Source organism: Myodes glareolus, chromosome 1, assembly GCF_982192425.1.
Source record: "Myodes glareolus chromosome 1, mMyoGla1.1, whole genome shotgun sequence".
Lineage (NCBI taxonomy): Eukaryota > Metazoa > Chordata > Mammalia > Rodentia > Cricetidae > Myodes > Myodes glareolus.
Window position 1 is genome coordinate 90,702,006 of NC_142026.1, and position 20,421 is coordinate 90,722,426.

General features: G+C 44.3%; 2 protein-coding genes across 3 annotated transcripts in view; one reads left to right on the forward strand and one right to left on the reverse strand.

Annotated features, from left to right (window-relative positions):
* Window positions 1-20,421, forward strand: part of LOC125394293 (uncharacterized) — a 114,513-nt gene that overhangs the window by 70,666 nt on the left and 23,426 nt on the right. The gene's annotated exons all lie outside the window — the stretch shown is intronic.
* Window positions 10,229-20,421, reverse strand: part of Traf3ip2 (TRAF3 interacting protein 2) — a 42,607-nt gene continuing 32,414 nt past the window's right edge. The window contains exons 6-9 of one of the 2 annotated variants that reach the window (XM_085690488.2): window positions 18,796-18,864; window positions 17,610-17,733; window positions 13,324-13,398; window positions 10,229-10,765 (exon numbers count right to left, since the gene is read on the reverse strand). In XM_085690488.2, the coding sequence (XP_085546614.1) occupies window positions 10,710-10,765; window positions 13,324-13,398; window positions 17,610-17,733; window positions 18,796-18,864 (324 nt within the window). In that variant the 3' untranslated portion in view covers window positions 10,229-10,709. The remainder of the gene's footprint in view (window positions 10,766-13,323; window positions 13,399-17,609; window positions 17,734-18,795; window positions 18,865-20,421) is intronic. The other variant, XM_048425022.3, reaches the window with a different exon arrangement.

The window sequence follows — 20,421 nt, forward strand, 5'->3', positions numbered from 1 at the left end:
CCCCCTGGAAGTTTAAGGCTTAAAAACTCGCATTATAGACACTTCATAGAGCTTCATTTTCAAACTATAAGATTTTTGTTGTTAGAATTTGCTGTTAGATTTTTTTGGGGGGAGGGTAATTTGTCTGCTGAGATGGCTTAGCAGATGAAAGCGTTTGCCGCAAGCCTCATGACCTGAGTTTGATCTCCAGAATCCATGATGGAAGGAGACCACCAATTCTATAACGTTGTCCTCTGACCTCCATATATGAATGCCTACACCACACACACACACACACACACACACACACACACACACACACACTAAAACTTAAAGAAATCCAAAGTCCCCATAAATATTTCTTAACCCTGGGATACAAAGCTGGATGAAGGAGCAAGGAAGGAAGAAGCCTTTTTGAGTATTTCCTACACATAGACACAACTGTAGACACTCCTTCCTTCATCTCATCTTATTCTGACAGTCTCCCTGGGAATCAGTTCTTTTTCTTGATGTGGGCTGCGACAGAGTAAAGTAATATGCTTAAGGTCATATTCCATATAAGAGAATTGAGATCAAACCCAGGTGTACCTGAATAATACTGTGCCACACACGAGAAGCTTGTGAAAGTGTGCCACAGGTTTGGCTTGCCCGTGTTTGAGTCCCCATACTGTGTCTAGGGAACTTGGATATTACCAGTATTCACTCAAAATTTCTTTACCCATTCTGGCAAATTACCATTCTCTGCTTTCTTGCTTGTGTGTATATTCAGCTGAGAGGCTCAACCGAAGCGTTTCCCAATTCATACTAAGCAGTGGGCTGAAATTCCCTTGCTTTGTCCCAGCTGTGCCACCACCAGGCAGGATTCAGCTGTCCCTGCTGTGCAGCCTGCTTCTTCACCTTCCTACCTGCAGTAGGCAGGACCATCTTGCCATTTTCCAGTCATGGAGCTGAGCTTCTCTTTAGAGGGGTGTGATGGATGGCCAGTGGTCTGTGTTGTCACTTATTGGTTGAATATATACATTCTGCAGTGCTGCTACATGCTTTCCCCATTTCTTACATTCTGTCTCTTAGTCTCTTATCTCATTTTCATGGTGATTTATAGGGACCTTGAATGCAATAATCTAAAAAGTGTGTGGGGAAGGAATGGATCTTCTGTTTATCAGGGGGGAAATACACACTCACCTTCTTCTTTGAAGATTTGAGGCAGAAACTGATCATCAGTCAAAGGTCATGTGAAGGTCAGAGGCAAGAGATCAAATGTCTCACTTCTTGTCCTAATGAGCTTTCCCACCCTGACATCCTATCTCTCCAGCTGCATTTTAAGTACCTGCAGAACAAGAGTGTGTTACTTCTCTTTATGCGTATACTGCTTTGCACAGAGTAGGCAATGATTACGAAGTTGGAGATTGGTGTTGGTTTGTTAGTTGCTGTTGTAGCTGCTAAACTCCCTGTTGAATGACAGTTTCACTAGAAAAGATGGCATGAGAGGACTGGGGCCCCCAACTCTGGCTCATGTGGTTTTTTTCAGAGAATAATGAATGATATACTGGTACCCAAAGACTCCACATCTTGAAAGTGAAGATGCTCTGCCCACACACTTTGGGACACACAGCTTGAGCTCACCTCACAGCATCCCCTGAAGCACTCAGATGCCAGTCTTGGTCAGAAGTGGACTAAGTAACCACCCCTAGGCATAGCAGGAGATACCCAAGATACTCCTCTCACTGATGGAGATCTTGAGCTTCTCTTTTGTACAAAACTGTTTCAGGCTAGGCTGATAGAGCCTTGGCTTGCATGCAGGAGTGTCATTCACAGAAGAAATGAGTGATGGCTTAACATAGGGGTACCTTGTAAATGAGGTGCACAACTGCTTTCTTAAAAAAAAAAGATAGTGAAAACTTATGTAATCTTTCCGAGATGACATTATTTTTAAAACTAGCTAGATATTAGAAGAACTGTGTTATTATCGGGAACGTTGTTTGTTTGTTTGCTTGCTTGCTATGTTTTAGAACAGGGTTTTCTATGTAACCCAGGTTGGCCTTGTTCGCACCTTTGTAGCCGGCCTGGCCCTGAACTTGCAGAGACAGTCCACCTGCCTTCCAAGTGCTAGAATTACAGATGCATGCCATCACACCTGACTTCTTATCAGGAACTTCTGAGGGGTTGTCTAGGGTTTCAATTGCTGTGGTCAAGCACCATGATCAAAAAGCAAGTTGGGAAGAAAAGGTTTATTTGACTTATACTTCCATATTGTAGTCCATCACTGAAGGAAACCAGGATGGGAACTCAGACAGAGCGGGGACGTGGAGGCAGAAGCTGATGCAGAGGCCACGAAGGAGTGCTACTTACTGGCACTTGTGGTCTGCCCAGCCTGCATTCTTATAGGACCCAGGACCAGCAGCCCAGGGATGGTACCACCCACAATTGTCTGCCCCCCCCATAAATCACTAATGAAGAAAATGCCTTACAAACTTGCCTACAGCATGATCTTATGGAGGCATTTTCTTAATTGATGTTTCCTCTTCTCAGATGACTTTAAATTGTATCAAGTTGACACAAAACTGACCAGCACGTGGTTATTTGTTCCTACAGTTTATGAGTCTGAACCACTGAAGCTGTGGCTGTTTTGATTTCACTTGGGTAAGGTAAAAATTAAATATAAGGATTTTTTTTAAAAATTTACTTATTTATGTATTTTTAAATGTGCATTGGTGTTTTGCCTGCATGTATGTCTGTGTGAGGCTATGGGATCCCCTGGAACTGAAATGACAGTCTTGAGCTGCCATGTGGGTGCTGGGAATTAACCTGGGCCCTCTAGAAGAGCATCCAGTGCTCTCAACTGCTGAGCCATTTCTCCATCCCCAAGGATGCTTTTATAAATACCACTTGGCAACATTTTAAAAGTTGCATATTTAATGGTTTGGTGTTTTGTTTTGGTTTGGTTTTCGTTTTGTCTGTTTTGGTGGTTTGAATAAGAATGGCTTCCAAGGCGCATAGATTCAAATGCTTGGTCACCAGGGTCACCATTTGAAAGGATTAGGAGGTGTGGCCTTGTTTGAGAAAGCACGTCTACTGGAAGTGGGCTTTGAGTTTTCCAAGCTCAGAATCTCTTTTTTTCCTGCTGCCTGCAGATCCAAATGTAGAATTCTCAGCTATTTCTCCACACCATGTCTGTCTACACGCCACTGTGCTCCCTGCCACGATGATAATGAACTATGCCTCTGAAACTGTAAGCAAACTCCAATTAAGTACATTCTTTTATAAGAAGAGTTGTCTTGGTCCTGGTGTCTCTTCACAGCAATAGAACAGTGACCAAGACATCTGTTCAAAATATTTTCATAACAAAACCATGTTGTCAGAACGACAGCCGCCACTTCTATTGGGAAGCCAATTTTTAACCCTCCTTTACTGGTGTCTTCCTAAGTGGCAACTGCTGACCTCCTAAGGGTGGAAAAACAGGCATCTGTACTTGTCAGGACTGTGAACAAAAGAAGCAAAAGGTGAGCACATCTGTGTTGGGGTCAGGGTCTGTGCTTGTGTTAGGGTAAGAACAGTAAGGTGTAATGCCTGACACCATAGCTTGAATTAGTTCATAAGTCAGCCATGCTTCTCTTACTGGGATCAGAGGTTAAGTAATATATAAAATGCCCAGCTGACTGGCCAGACAAGCTCTCCTCACGCCAACTGTTTGCCATAGCCATGTTCACAAACTGTTCTAGGAGCCACTGTGAAGGAGCACCTTGTTTTAAAGGGTTATTTGAAACTCCAGCAGAAGAGATTTCTTTCTAGTCACAAAGGAGAACACTGAGGTTGGTTATTTTACTTTAGTATAACTTGGGCCTTATAACATTAAATGTAAACATCCTTAGTCTTTAGCTTGGGGGGATTTTTATAAAACCTCCACATTGGTGTGTATTTCAGACTCAAAAATCTACCGCCCTGGAACCTACTAGAGAAGGATTTCAAACTAGGGAAACATAAGTTCTCTATGGTTTCTGAGTGAGCAAACTGTGGCTAACAACAGATTGGAGAGTAAAATCAGTTAGTCCTTGAACTCAAGGAAACTTGACAGACGAAATACAAGATGCTCAATCAGCCAGGTTCTGGCTTTACTCAAATGCACTTCTCTGCTCACAGAGAAGCCTTGGCCAACGCCAATGTGAAGTCCAGATCATACTGCTGAACCCAGATGAACTCAGAACCATAAGCTTTCTGCCCTAGGTATTGCCTGGGAGGGGGCAAAGGCCAGGCAGGTATCTGCGGCCCAGCTGCTGCTCCATGGTGAGGCTGGCAGCCAAGCCAAGCCTTGCGCCAGCCTTTCCCAAAGCAATCCTTTGATAACACTGATTACATTTCCCTCACTAGAGCCTGGGGCTGATTGAGAAACAGCCAACTTCTCTGGGTAACAAAGAGGAGGGGAAAGTAATCCAAACACAGGTTTTATTATAAAATCCAGGCAGTGAGAGAAGTATGTTTATTCTGTAAGATAGCACACCTGCTCAGGCCCGGGAGGCTCATTTCCATCAGTTGCCATGGCAAACTCGTTATACTTCAGGGCCATGTGGCTTTGTTTCCTTTTGAAATCTGGTCCTTGTCCTACCTTCTCTAACAACTCCAACACAATGGCATGGGAACCTGCGACAGCATAATTGATTTTTCCTTCTCTCTATCAGCAGTTCACATTTGTTCGGCACAGGCCTGAGTCTGCCTTCTCCTTTGAACTCCTTGCTAACCATGAAGGCATGCTTTGGAAAGCTATCCTCATTAACATTCCAGGTCTCTCCTCCCTGTCAGCAGCAACAAAGCCTGCATCAATGGCCTCCTTCCTCCCTGCTTTACTGAGTGGCTCAGTTCCATGTTTTGCTGCTGATCCAGGTGCCCAGGCAAACAACTCTAGGCTAAGAAGCATGCAGGAGAGAGTAAAAATAGAACAGCAGCTTGGATGCATACCAGAGCAGCTACTTCATCGCCACGCGCTCTGCACACTAAGCCTAATGGGATCCATCAGGCAGGAGTCCTCTCACACTCACCTTCTCCCTCCTGCCCCCATCCCACAGCTGCCTTCTTCCATCAGCACCTTCCTGGTGAAGGGAGCAAAGGGAGGTCAGGCATGGGACAAGAAAGATATGCCCTGGTGGTTTTAGCTTACAAACCGTAGGAGATCAGGGGGCTGTGATTATGCCTCCCAAGAAGTAGAACAGAGTGAGCAGGCCTAGAACTTGGTCACTTTTGCCCAGCTCCACCAGCCCATGCTTCTCATTGTTTGGCAAAGTCTCAACACTTCCTAAACCATCTGAATAAATGTGACCTAGGCCCACATGCAAAAGTCCCCTGAGAAGGTAAATACAGAAGTCAGCTACACTGACCATTCCTTTTGCAGGTCCCACCTGCTTGGCTTGAGGCAGATACTCAGTCACACGTGGTAGTCTATATAAAGCTATCCACCTCTCTCCATGCCTTCTAAAGTTCTAAGTCTAAAAGCTTTCTTCAAGAAAAAAATGAAAGAGTTGGTGTGAAATTAGGACCTTGCTGCCCTGCTTAGATGCAGGTCTCTCAGAATAGCTGCACTGAGTGGATCCATTCGTGCTGTTTTAGCCCTCGTGCTGAACTGCACTGTCCCTGCAGTGAGTCCAACCCTCCCAACCTCCTAAGCAGCTGAAGTCTTCCAGCACCACCTCTGTGGCATGAGTAGGGCTCAAGAAAGAGGAGTTTCACAGCGTTTAAAGAAAAAAAACAAAACAGTTTTTAAAAACTATTGATGTTTTGAAGTTTAAAACACACACACATACAAGCACACACATGTGCACGCCCTCACCTTTAAAAGACATTGATCTGATTGCAGATGTTTTGTCTTTAAGCTTCTGGAAGGTATTGAGGATTTTTAAGTTGGCTTAGGGTTCACATAAAATCACTACCAAATAAATATGCCAAACCACTTCAACATAAAGCTCTATCCATATCATCACAGCAGTAATTAATTCCCTGAAGAGACTCTCCCAGTGCAAGCAGTAGCATAATCATTTACTCTTCCCAGCCACCAGGGGATGGAGGTAATCTTCCCTCAGGCCTCCTGTGTTCAGGAGGCTATGTTTACTTCAGGGAGGAACTGGGTCAGGAGTCTCCCAGTAAAACCCAGGAAGTTCCATAGGCTCACAGCCTTGAAGCTTTATCACCTGGGCTGTAGCCCTGGAGTGACCTTGAGCAAATCAGCTTCTTTGAGTCCTGCTCCCTTCCTACAGAAAACAAAGTCACAGGGTCCCTTTCAGACTAAAAATTCCATGACAGAAATAAATTACTTGAAAATGTCAGTTTTGCTCTTATTCTTTCTTGCTTTTTGTTTGTTGTTGAGTTATCTCATATAGAACTATTTGTGCTGAGACAGCACAAGGTTCTCTGTGCTGAGAGGTGTGACTTCTTTGTGGTATCTTCCCACAGCGTAACCTACCTTCTCGTTTCATCTGCTGCTAGGAGAGGCTCTCACAGATTCTTCTCAGCATGTTAAAGAGAAGCAGAGAGATCCTCTGGTTTGAAAGACTCTTTCTGGGTCATTTCAATGGTCATAGAACTTTGCAGTCCATTTGGCAAAGGTGCTGGTGACAAAGTGGGTTTGGCAAAGTGGCTGCGGTGGTTGATGAAGTGACTGGGTTAGGAAAAATGTTTTCTGCCAAACATCCGAGAATAAGGATGGAAAGTCCAAAGTGGAGAACTTTCATGTCCTGTTGAGATGACTCAGAAAAACTCAAGTCTTTAAGGGGTGGTTTGTTTACTGGGAAAGAAGGAAGAGAGTACAGCAATGGTTTTTCTGAGCGCTGAGCTGAGGAAAAGCCAGGTTTTTACTTTGAAGGTAGCCCCGTAGTGAGACATTTTTGAACTGTATAGAAGTTAAACTGACAGGAAGTCAGACACTGAAATTAAAACTAGTCACTAAATATCAGGACATAATCTAACTCTATACCCAGTACATTCCCCAAGTTAACTTCTGTATGACTAAAGTCATGAGGCTACAAAGTGATTTTTAGCAAGTCAGACCTATCCTATTTCTACCCTCAAATTACCAACAAATAGATACAAGGACCAGGATAATGTTTAAGTAAACCAGGTGCTGAGTATCAGTGTTTTAAAGTAATTCAAAAAATTCCTTTGCTGGTGGCGGTCATATTTTGTAGACACTTCAGAACCAAGTTGTCTCTCTTGTTGAGTACAGCATGAGCTCTCTCTCTCTCTCTCTCTCTCTCTCTCTCTCTCTCTCTCTCTCACACACACACACACACACACACACACATATTTTGGTATTTGTTTGGCTGTTGGCTGGCTTGCATTTTGCTTGTTTTGCTACCAATTGTAACACTGTAAGGACTGTTTGTTGCACATCAGGGACCTTAACCACCTGAGACAGGAAGAATAGAAGGAACTCGTGGCTGAATGCTCTGGGAGTCTCTGAAGGGGGAGGAGGGCTAATAACATTACATTACTAAATCTTTGCAAGCTGGAAACATTTCAAAGAAATAATTGCTGGGCTGTTTCTGCAGATGTTGAATCCTCAATAATGGGCTCACCTCAAACCAAAACAATGAAAAGAGAAAAAAGACTTGAAGTTGGTGTTTGGAATGTTTTCCAGAAATTCAGAGTTGGCCAAACAAAAAAATTCTATTAGATTTAAAATGCCATTGAAGTAATTATTATTGCCATAAAGTCATACAGATGAGCACTTAAATTATGCTATTTTTTATTTTTTTAAAGTATTTACTCCGTGCACATGTAGACATAAAGTAGGTCAGATTGTAGTCTTTGTGATTCATTAGCAAGTTTTCTTTTTTGTAGTTAAAGAGTATTTGTCTTTCTCTATAATGACATTTGGAGGATAACTATCTCAGAGCAAAGTTGAAACTTGTTTACCTGATTAGGCAGAGAAAGGAAGCAATAGCTCTCACCACCCAAGCATCTTCTTATTAATCTATTCTTTCCTTGTGCAACAGCTTATTTAGATCACACAAATGTGTGCGCGCACACACACACATACATTTTATCAATGGCTATATGTCATTTCCTTGGAAACCAAATAAGCCCAAATTATTGATTTCATTTAAAAATAAAGACATTTAAAAAAAAAAGAAAATATCTCTTGAAACAATGTGCCCGAGAGCTGGGATTTGGCTTATATTAAAGCATACCCAGGGTCCTAGATTCACTCTTCAGCCCTGGGGTCTGGGAGGAGCAGTTTTGTCAGATACATTGATGCATGTTTATAGTCCCAACACTCAGAGAGTAGAGGTAGCAGGACTACAAATTACAGGCCAATCTGGCCTAAGCAGTTGTAGGGCAGCCTAAACTACACAGTAAGACTCTTTTCTAAATAATCAGCAAAACCCATTAAGGTATTTTTTTGTTAATATGAATCAATTAATTTTCTGGTTTTTAAAAACTGGTTAAATTTTAATTTAAAAAAGAAAATCTAGCCCGGTGTGGTGGTTTGAATTAGAATGACTCCAAATTTTAATATCTGGTTCTCAGTTGGTGAACTGTTTAGAAAGGATTAGGAGGTGTGGCCTGGTGTGGGAAGTCCTTCTATATATGTATTGCTTTTGTTGTAAATAAAGCTGTTTTGGCCAGTGGCTTATCATATTAGAATAAGGTGGGAATTCCAAACATATAGAGGAGGAAAGAAGGCGGAGTAAAAGAGAAGCCATGTAGCTGCCAAAGGAGAAAGATGCCCCTGCTGGAGCCCATTGGAACTTTACCTGTAGGCCACGACCTTGTGGTGATGCACAGATTAATGGAGTTGGGTTAGTTTAGAATATAAGAGCTAGCTAGAAATACACTTAAGCTATTGGCCAAACAGTATTGCAAATAATATAGTTTCTGTGTGATTATTTTGGGTCTAGGTGGCTGAGAAGTGAACAAGCAGCCTCCATCTACAGTGGCCTTGTTGGAGGAGGTGTGTCACTGCAGGTGGGATTTGACTATGCCAGGCCCAGTCTCCCTCCCTCTCAGCCTCCATCTTGTGGGTAAGATGTAAGGTCCTAGCTACTACATCAGCACCATTTCTGTCTGCCTGCTGCCACACTCTCTGCCATGATAATCATGGACTCATCCTCTGAAACTGTAAGCAAGCCCCCAGTTAAATACTTCCTTTTCAACACAGTCTTGGTCATGACATCTCCTCACAGCAATAGAATAGTAACTACTACACCAGGCATGTTGGTGCACACCTATAATCCTAGCACTTAGAGGGCCAAGAAAGGAAGACCGATGTAAGTTCAAGACTCCTATTCTACACAGTGAGTTCTGGCCCAGTCAGAACTACATAGTGAGACCCTTTCTCCAAAAAATAAAACATAAATAAAAAGTTAAAATTAAATTTATTCCCTGGGAGATGTAATTGTAAAAAATAAATACCTGATTACTTCTCCAAAGAAAATTTAGAATTTAGGTCCCAGATTGCATACTTTCTAGGTTCATTAGAAATCCCTTGGTCCATATGATTTTATGAATATCCCAGGTCTCAGAAAAGTGAAAAAAACTTGCTTAATCACAGGTGCTTAGGCTTAGGACAAAGATTAGAATTTTTAGACCACAACTCTGGCCTGTGTGACACATCCCTCTTCATGCATAGACTCAAGATTTTTTTTTAACTAAATGGTCAGGACCACCCCCCCATCTCTGTCCTCTCTCTCTCTCTCTCTCTCTCCCTCTCTCTCTCTCCCTCTCCCCCCCCTCTCTCTCTCTCTCTCCCTCTCTCTCTCTCTCTCTCTCTCTCTCTCTCTCTCTCTCTCTCTCTCTCTCTCGTTTATTTGGTTTTTAGAAGCAAGGTTTCTCTGTGTATCCCTGGCTGTCCTGGAACTCCCTCTGTAGATCAGACTGTTCTCGAACGCACAGAGATCCATCTGCCACTGCCTCCCAAGTGCTGGGATTAAAGGCTCACGTCACCATCACCAACCCTTTTTCTCTTCTTGCAATGCTGGGAGTTCAATCCTGGACCTCTCCTACATGTTCAGCAAGTGTTCTACCACTGAGCCACACTCCCTGCCCAGTCACACTGTTTACAATCAGGGTTGTTCTGTTAAAAAAAAAAACCTCAACTGTAAGAGTAAACCTTTTTTTTTTTTAACTCTGTGACTTTAATCCTTTAATACAGAGAACTCTATCACATTTATCTAATACTATATCTAAGTAGTTCTGTTGCTGTCCCACACCTGCCCATTCCAATATAAATTAATATGCCTGACTTCATTCAGATAAATGAAACACATTCTTACAAAGAGTAATCATTTTATTATTTGGACATGAATCAGACTGGTCTAAGGACACAGCATCTGGCCAACTCATAAAAGCAGCTGAAGTGATGGGAGAGTTCTTGTGGTCGTAGGTGTTTGCTGCTGTCACCTATGGTGTCCCCTCACTAAAAGTACTGGAAGAAGGGACAACTCAGCTCCGGAGCACATGGGCACCTTGTGTGTTTTTTAAAAGACAGGAAATACAGAGCAGCCAAAGTATTGGGAGGCAGAGAATTCTGCAGAAGTGGTGTTCTGGGGCCTGAATCCCCCTAGAAGACACTGAAAGAAGGCCTGAGTGCCACCAAGCGGCCTCAGCTAGAAGAATGCTGTGAGAACAGGGCCACACTGAGCTGAAGGCGGCTGGGTCACAGGGGTACCACCTGAAGGGTGGGCAGAGGACCGCGGGGAGGAGCCACGTACTCTTCCTCTCGGAGCAGCCGCAGCAGAATGTTTTTCTTATTCTTGGGCCAGCTGTAAACATGAGTGTTCTGGAGCCAGGTGGGCACGTGCTCCTGTGGAAGAGAGGACAGGAGCAAAGGTCACAGGAGAGAAGCCTGGATTCCAGATCCAGGGCTCAGTTCTGAACAGTCTGGCTTGCCCTTCATAGGCGTTCCCACCAGGCTGTCTTGGGAGCTGCTGTTTTGCTTTTGGAGGGTTTAACACGCAGAGCACTTTTGGCTTCGGGTGCAAGCTGTGTATCTCATTATGGAAACCACATGTGCACAGCTTTTTCTGTCAGTCTCCCAGGCTACCTGCCCTTTGCATGTCAGCGTGCTTTTCACCACCTCCACATGAAAGGGGTAGGACAGAGGTCATACCGAATGATGTGAATTCCCATTTGGCTTTGGGGGAAGGATGCCAGGGTTGTGGGCGTAATATAATTCATGAATCTTTCACTCCAGCCTGAGGCCTGGCCTGAAGTGAAAGAAGCAGAGCAGATCTCAGAACATGAGGCTGGGGTTCCACAGGTCAGTGCCAGGTCCCCTCAGGACCACCCTCAGGACCGACCTCGTGGGTCACGTATTCTGGTGGGGAGAAGCAACAATAAGCTCAACAGCGCCGCTGAAAGGCCAGGGGACGCTGGTGTAGACGGGAAATGGCTGCAGCTTTTAAGAGGGTGCTTAGGGAAAGTTTCACAGCAATGGAAACTGCGAGCATCTTCACAAGCAACAAGAGCACAGCGGCAAAATCAGAACAAATGACACTGAGTAGATGAAGAGGGCCAGAATTCAAGGGGGCTGTATCAGAGAAGGCCAGCAGACCACTGTCAGGCCTCTGGTTTTCATTTTATGGTGTGCTGCTTTGAGGATTGTAGCATGAGTTCAGAACCAGGACTCAATGTTGAGAGCAGAAGGTATCCAATGAAAAGGCACAGTAACTGTCTTGATGAGCAAAAATCCCACATGGAAGCAAAAATCAATATAAACTCTTTTCTAGATGAAGTATGCCAATGTCCCAACCTCTGACAATAAAGAGACTGTCAAGTGAAATTTAAAAGCAATAGTAACCCCAACTAGAAATTATATATACGTATCAGCATGCGCCAGTCATTCTGAGTAATTATTACCAGTGCCCATTGATTAAAGTACTGTAATTAAGTGCTCTCAGAAATGGGAAAATGCCTTTCACAGGCATGAAGGAGAGGAGAACCTCAAATGCTGGAGCGGTCGCAAGGATACAAGGACAGGCAAGAGTTCATTAGCCCAACAAGCTAGGAAAGGGCATTATAGGGAGAGGGAAGAGAGGGTGAAGACACCTAGACAGAGAGAAGATGAGTGAGGTTTGCTGACATGACCCCTTATGACCAGAGCAGAGGCACCAGGTAAGAAGAAAGGAAAATGAGTAAGTGGACACAGTCCAATTTCAAAGAGCCTCAAGGGTCATACTAAGAAAGGTAGTCAATGTCTTCAAGTCAGTAGGAAACATCACAGAATTTTGAAACTAGAGATATAGATTGAAGTTCTTTGCTGGCAAAGTGAAAGGTGACTTAGTATAGGGTCTCAGAGGAAATGGGGAGACCAGTAAAGAGATTTGCCAGTTGGTGACTGCATTTATTCTCCAGACAAGTTAGGGCCAGGGAGGATGAGGGGTCCTTTCTTATGCTCTGTGCACTGCCCAATCTTGTGTGTCCCGTTCACATAGATTGCTTCCCTACTGTGGAACAGAGGTTTCAATGCAGTCCTGACATCTAGGAATCTTCCAGAATGAGGCTGCATCTAAGTTCAAAGTGCTCTGGTCTGAGTCTCAAACTGTTTACTTACTTGCTGTCTTCTGTTTGCCAGGCCTGGAAAATGTTCTCTAGTGGCTTGACTTACATCTCTAAAGCTGTCAGCATACCCTTTGGAATGTGATCAAAACCCTCATGTGAATCCCAGCAAGGTCCACTTAGAGTGCTGGTACTCTACTGAACTGTGTGCAGCAGAATACTAATGTGGGGCAGAAAGCAGAGTCTCCATACTTTGGTTCTAGGATGAGAGGGAAGAAACACCAAATGATAATACCCTCTTATTCCTGGGCATTTGAATACCTGATCCCCAGCTGATGCTGCTGTTTGGAGGTGTGGCCTGGCTAGAGGAAGTATGTCACTTGAAATGGGCTTTTGGGGTTTCAAAAGCCATGCTCTCTTTGCTTCCTGTTTGTCACTGGGGATGTGAGATGTCAGCTCTCAGCTTCCTGCTCTAAACATCATGCTTGCCTGCTGCCACACTAACCTGTCAGGATGGTGATGGATCTTAGCCCTCTAGAACCACGAATCCAAAACCAACCCTTCCTTCTGTATGTTGCTTTGCACATGGTATTTTATCACAGCAATAGAAAAATAATTAAGCATAAACCATCCTTTTTGTTCACGGACTGAACATCCAGAACAGCCTTGATCCTGCCAGACTTGCAGGCCTTTCCTATTCCTACTGTAAGCCCAGTGCACAACTTGCTGATTTTTCTAGTGATTCTGTTCTCTCTGAAGGCTGTCAAAGAGTTGACAAGATTTTCAGTCTAAAATCCCAGGTAGTCCTCAAACCAGAATTGGAAAAAAAAAAAGAATTATTTGAGGATCTTGTTGTTTGTTTACCTTCTTGGCATTTGGAAAGAGCACAGGGATGAATCTGAAATTCATGCTTCCTTGATTTATGAACTCGATCTGCATCTAAAATCAAACAAATGTGAAGATTAAGTAATCTAGGAACAAAGATGAGAAGTTGATGTGTCAACAATACTTCCAGCCCACATGACAGTTTATTCTTCTGGGTTGTTGATCTGAGTGCCATATTACTTATGTTCTTAAGCTCTCCCCATTACATACTATACCACTTTTCTTGTATGGAACACTATTGTGGCTATTCTTGGTTGTCAACTTGACTACATCTGGAATTAAATCAAAACTGGCTGGGCACAGCTGTGAGGGAGTTTTGCTTAATTAAATCATTTGAAGTGGGAAGATCCATTTCTAATATGGATCTTTGAGATGGGAAGACACACTTTTAATCTAGATCTCTTTAAAGGGGAAGACCCACCTCTAATCTGGGCCACATCTACTGGAAGCCTATATAAATGGAAGAAGAAAGCATCTCTCGTTGCCTGTTTGCTTTCACTCCCCCAGCACCTCTATTCCTGCACTGGATTAGGGTCTACTTCCAGATTCCGCTGTATACTGAAGATCAGCTGAGACATCAAGCAGTAACTACTAAATTACTGTCTACCATGGGTAGACAGCCAGACTAGAGCCTTTAAACCATTCTAATAAATACCCCCCTTTCTCCATATATTATATGTGTGTGCACGTACACAAACATATATATTCTGTAATTGCTGTTCCTCGAGAGAACCCTGAGTAATACCACCACTTCTTGAAGGCCTGTTAAAAATCACATTCTAGGGACCAGAAAGCTGGCTTAGCAGGTGCAGGTATAGGTGCTTGCCGCATGCCTAACAACCTAAGTTCTACCCCTGGCACTCACATGGCAGAAGAAGAGAACTGACTCCTGCAAGTTCCACTCCGTTTAGTGACACATGCACATGCATACACATACAGTAAGTAAATAAATAAAAAATGTAAGTTCTATTCTGGCCAGGACCTTGAATTTTTTTTAAAGATTGATTGATTGATTATGTATGCAGTATATGCCTGCATGTACACCTGCATGTCAGAAGAGGGCACTATATCAATCATAGACAGTTGTGAGCCACCATGTGGGTGCTGGGAATTGAGCTCAGGATCCTTTGGAAGAGCAATCATTGCTCTTAACCTCTGAGCCATCTCTCCAGCCCTGGAATCTTGAATTTTTTTGTTGATTTGTTGGTTGAGTTTCTTTGGGTTAGGGTCTCCAGTGTAGCAGAGACTAGCCTGGAACTCACTGTGTGGCTCAGCTTGGCTTTGAACTCACAGAAGTCCTGTGTCAGCCTCCTGAGTGCTGACTTTGGGTTTTAAGGATTAGGAGTGTGCAGGGGCTGGGCCACCTCAGTTCATGAGAGCAGACTATGTGTCTCTCCAATTCTGTAATCAATAACTTTATATTATTAGCTTTCAATGGCCAAGTTTGGGGGTATTTATAAATTCATAATATGGAAATAAAGTGCTAGGATTTTTATCATTATTATTATTAATTTTTGTTTGTTTCTGAGAGCCTGTTTAGCAGAGTACCTCTGATACAATTTGGGTAATCCTCCCAGAGTTAGCAACCTAGTGAGCAAGCAGGAAAGAAAATTGACAAGCAGAGGACAGTGTGCAGAGTGTGAACAACTGCTGTGGAAGCACAGGGTGGGGCTTCCTGCTCTGCCTCGGGGAGTGGAGACAGTAACAAGGGAGGGACCCCTGGGCATAATGAAGATTCTGCTCAGGTAAAGGAAAGTGGGGAGAAGGCCAGGAAAGAGAGCATGAGCGCCTGGATGAGGAGGTATGTTAGCATGACTGGAACCATCTGGAAACCCACCTCTTCTGGAGCACAGATGGGCCTGGCAGAGGGGGCTAGGAAATCAGCCAAGAAGAGCCCATTCTGTCATGTCTGAGGTTCCCTCCCCAGATCAATCAAGTTTCACACTCTGGTCACCTAAGAGGATTTAGCTACAAGAACTCTATCAAAATCAGAATTTTCAATATCAGGGGAGTTAAAATCTTCCAAATCCAAGACTGGCACAGAGCGTTCAACCATCTGATGACAAGGAGAACAAGGAGTTATGTATCCTGAACAATTTCATCTTCCGATTGATTTTTATAACTGTGAAGCCGTCATTGTGTGTGGAAATAAAGGAAGAAAGTGAATGTGGAAATGTAGACATCCCTCTCCCCCACACCCACTCTCACGGACATGCACAACACAGACCTGCACAGGGATGTTCTCAGAGCCATCTCCCTTCAAAACACAGACCACAACGCGGAAAGCGTACGCTACACTGACCAGAGCACCATGCAGCTTAAGTACTACTAACCACGCCATGGCAAAGTAAGCACCTGCGGGGGAGGGCGCCACATCTGTTAAGTTACAAGTAGAACTGGCTTTCATTTCTGACTTCAAGGGCACTATGTACTATTTGGTGTGTACCCTACGTTCCCCAGGGTGTCAAGGACTAGCCTTCAGTAGTGTGTTTTTATTTTCTCTCAGATGCTGGCTTTGTAATAAAGTTATCTGGTCTGTGATGTAACTACTCATTAGTGTCTGGAGGAGGCCAGGAAGTCAGCTCAGGGAGAGGAAAATCCTCCTATATCTGATGGCACATCCAGTCCCTCCTGAGATGGGAAAGAGCCTAGGACATTAGGCCAAGAAACCAAATTTGGAGACCACATGGTCATAGCTGGCACAGTCACCCAAGCTCGGATTGAGCTGTGTGTATGACTGTTCTTGCCATACACCAGCACAACTAAGCAGGTTTTCCCAGGAACTGGTAGGGACCTGGAGTCCTTCCCAAATACCAGCTGCTGGCTTCTGGGACAGGCAGGTTCTTAGAGATGTGGATGGAGTGTCAGTGTTTGGGGGCTGTGCAGACACGATACAGACAGCTAAGGGACAGCAGCACCCAGAATCGGTCATGACCTTTATAGATCAGTTTGTTTCTAGGAGTGCTATTTTTCAGAATCCTGACCACAGACTAGCACAAGGTAAAACTGGACAGGAACCAGACTTAGCTCCAGACCCTTGGCCTGACCCTTGACTCTTGCCATCTTGCCTTAGCTTCTGCTTTGGGTTGTGAACTCAACAAGTGGTTTATATTTGGTGGAGGAGGTGATGGAGACCTTAGAGACCCAGTGATGAGGATGCTGCTTCCACCCTGCCCTCTTGGAATGCTCTGGACTACACGGTGGATGGCATTTAACTTGACTTCCTCTGAGGTAAAGGTGTCCTGAGAGTGCTGGCTGCTTCCTGCCCTGTGCTGCTTAGTCCTTGCATCGGGGTCACTTCCAGTAATCCATTGTCCCATGTCCTCAAGCAGGCTAAGAACTGAAGTTGGGCTTATGAGTTCAAGTCTAGTGATTTCCTGACTCTTTCTCAAATTTCAGGATCCTTGGTAAATAAACAAGCCTGACTCCTGAGTTGGGAGTCTCAGGGCGAGTCCCCCCCTTAGACATACACCCACTAGGGATCTCACAGGATAGTTTGAAGATTACAGATTTAGTCTGCCTTCTAGCTAAACAGAAATGGTCTCCACAGTCTCTCGAAACCCACAAAGGACAAGAAGACAGCTAGGCCATAAATCAGCTAGTTCTAAAGGTGAATGGTATTTTCTCAGATGCTGAGCAAGTTTGATTCCTCCTAAATTTTCCCATGGTTTAACCAGGCCCCATAGTACATGTGTGGCAGTAGAATGTTTCCCACCTATCACAAACTAAGAACAATTACTTTAGTTAACTATTTTCTGTGTACCATAACTTCAAACATTTCTTCATTTATCTTCACAGAATTGTGCATACTAGTGATCCATGTTATGAATAGGGTTGCAGGAGAGCGATATTCAAGTACTTGGGCCATGGTCATATAGCCTGCACTTAGGAAACTAACGTGACCTAGGCTTTTATGATATGACAGAGCTGTCCTTCCTACTTGCTCCTTATGTCTCTGAAAAAACAAGGGACAGACTGCAACAGCTACAGCCACCTGCCCACCCCACCACTCACTCTTCCGTCCTCAGATTTCACAGCCAAGCAAACAAAGCCCTACATTCTAGCACCTTGACTGATATCTCTTAGTAACTACACAGAGAGTAGTGTTTCTCAGTGGGTCTCACAGTATACAGAGCCATCACCAATAACGTCTCCTGACATGGAAGGCCAGAGAGTCTCCACCTAACATCCTGCCACCGTGAGTGAAAAGTATCGTCCCCGGAGAAGGGCCTGCTGCAGAGGGCAGCCAGGCACCGTGGTCTCACCGCTCACCATTCGGTGAATGTACTTAGTATGTAAGCCGTGCTCATCGTCGTCCAGCTGCGGCTCAGCGCCTTCCACATCCTGTTTGTATTTGGGGCTGATTGCTACAATTATCATCACTGTCTTCTGTTAATGAGAAGGAGAAAAGCATGTTTATGGAAGTGGGAAGTGTGGTTCATTTGGTGAAGACCAGCTGGAAAGTGGCCAGCAGGACCATAAGCGGTCCCTGACCTGCTGGCGGATACAGGGCCAGTCCCTCTCTCTCTGAAAGCAAAGGCACCAGCCCCCACCCGGGCATGCAGTCATCTGCACTCCCTCCCATTGCCTCCATGCCCAGAACCCTACAAACACAGAGCAGAGGCTCTGAGAGGAAGTCTCCGTCTTCCACAACCCTCACTAATAAAGGGCTAGTGAAAGCCTAAATCACTGAATCTGCATGGAGGCAGAGAGGCACTGGCACCGTGCAGAAAAGTACCCTTCCTCCCCACAGCCTGATGTGAGCTGTCAGTCACTCTGCTCCTCCACTGCCCTGCTTTCCCCGTGCACATTAGCACAGTCAGTAGGAGCAGACCCTTCAGCACAAAGCAAACACCAGGCTGCAGACAAAAGGAAAGCAAAACCCAGCCTGCTGAGGCTCCCACCCCCACCCACTCCTGCCCAAAGAAGCACCAGGCCCTGGACATGCTGGCAGCAATCAATTTCTATCTTGTTAAAGCACAAGGTGTCCCAGTGGCTAGTATAGATCCTGTCTGTGGAACACGAATCACAAGGCTGCAACTGGGGTGCCCTGGGGTGCCATGCTGCTTAGCTTGCGAGTCTGCCCAGAAACCTTTAGCCCAGGCCTACAAACACTTGGAAAGGCCCCAAATTCAACTGGATTCTGCCCCCACCCCTCGCCCCCGCACCTTCATTTCCTCCTTTCCAATTCTGGTCTAGAAATTGTTTGCACTGATTGTTATCAACCACCTGCGTCTGGTTTGACCGTTATTTCCTGCCTCTGCGTGTCCAGGAGGGTGACCCCATCCTTCCTTTCCAAGTCTTTGCATAGCTTCCAACAAGAGAGGCTTTGTCAGACTTCCTCAGGCTCGGACTTTGGGAGAGTATCAGGGTTTTTCCTTGTGAAATAGCTTCCCATGCTAACTGTTTTTCTCAGCAGCACACATCCTCAGAATTTAGGAATATACTTACATCTCGAAGGTAGCGCTCCATCCATTTAATAATGTCAATACCCCGGATTCTATCCTCAAATAAGTCAATCTACAAGAAAAAGGATGAGAGGAAGAGTTCTTAATGAGAGCGTTCCCTGGATGCAGAGCTCGAGCAACCACAAGAAGCTGTACACATCTGCAACCCTAACTCGGGCTCTGTATAGGGAGAGGAATGCATGAGTCCAAAAATGAGACACAAGTTTCATGACATACACCTTATTTCACCGTCCGCAGACATTTAAGTTTATAATATCCATAATTAGGATATAGTGGTTCATATCAAATTGTGTCTGCAGCTATTATAATTATATGGTCAAAAATCTGAAGGACACAGTATATCACTAAATTGGATATAAGCCAGGAAGGCAGAAATAGTACAGTTATGTATCTAATTTGAAAAATTGTAGGCAGATTCTGAAACTTTAGTGCATCTGTAGTTGTGCAGATGCCGAGACACAGCTGTGGTGTATGGACTGTGCGAGTCGGGTCATGAGTAGAGTACTATGTCCAGCTTCAGTTACACGTTTCAGAAGGACTGTAGAAATCCAAAGAGCAGTCACAAAAACAATTGCTGAGCTGGTAGGGAGGGGGGCTAAGGATGAAAGTCAAGGAGAACTCTGATAAGACACAGATTATTATTATTATTATGTAATACTCCTTTAGGTATTAGAAGTACAAAAAAATCAAATCATTTGTTTTATAGAAGGCCCAAATCTCAGTCTCTCTCTCCTATCTAATCTGTCTCTTATTGGTCTACGTCTCTCTCTCCTCTGTGTGTGTGTGTGTGTGTTCCATGTACATGCTCCCTGATCAGAGGAGGGAACATATAATATAGGTGCTATCAGAAGGTCTTTGGGGAAGGTTCTTTAGTTAGCCTCACTGCAGCCGTAGTAATGATCCTGGTGTTACCTTGCTATTTAGAGCTGACCAAGTCTCACTGGTTATCAAGCATCCCGAGCCAGCTGCTGTCTCCCGACATGCCCTGTCTACTTCATCCCCACATTCGTTCCCCCCGCACCCTACCTGCACAGCATACGCTCCTCTGCTCTGTGAGTCACAGTGACTTCCCCTTCACATCACCCGGCTCTCACCCATTTGACCACTAATAGCAAACACATTATAATATTCCTTCATTTACTCAGTATCTCATTTATGACTTCATCTTCCATCCTGCTTCTAAGTTCCCCATAGAAATAAATTATGTGTTTGCTTAACTATCACACCTATAGAGTATATCATACAAACTTGGGATGTATTCCTTTACTGACAGCATTTTAAAAATGGAATAGCTTTCCTTTGAATGATTTTTTTTAAAGACAGGGTCTCACTGTTGTTCTAGCTGGCCTGGAACTTGCTAGATCAGGCTGGCCTTGAACTCCCAGAGATCTACCTGTGTCTGCCTCGGGAGTGCTGGAACTAAAAATGCATCACCAAGCTCAGCTTGATTTATGTGTTAACGTCCATGTGCCTGCTATTCCAGAATTCAGGGAGGTGAAGTAGGAATTTGAGAGTTTGTAACTAATCAGGTCTACACTGAAAAATGTCTGAAAAAGTGGAAACAAAACCCAAGATAATAATGTCTGTTCTGGCCAAAGCCTGCACCAAT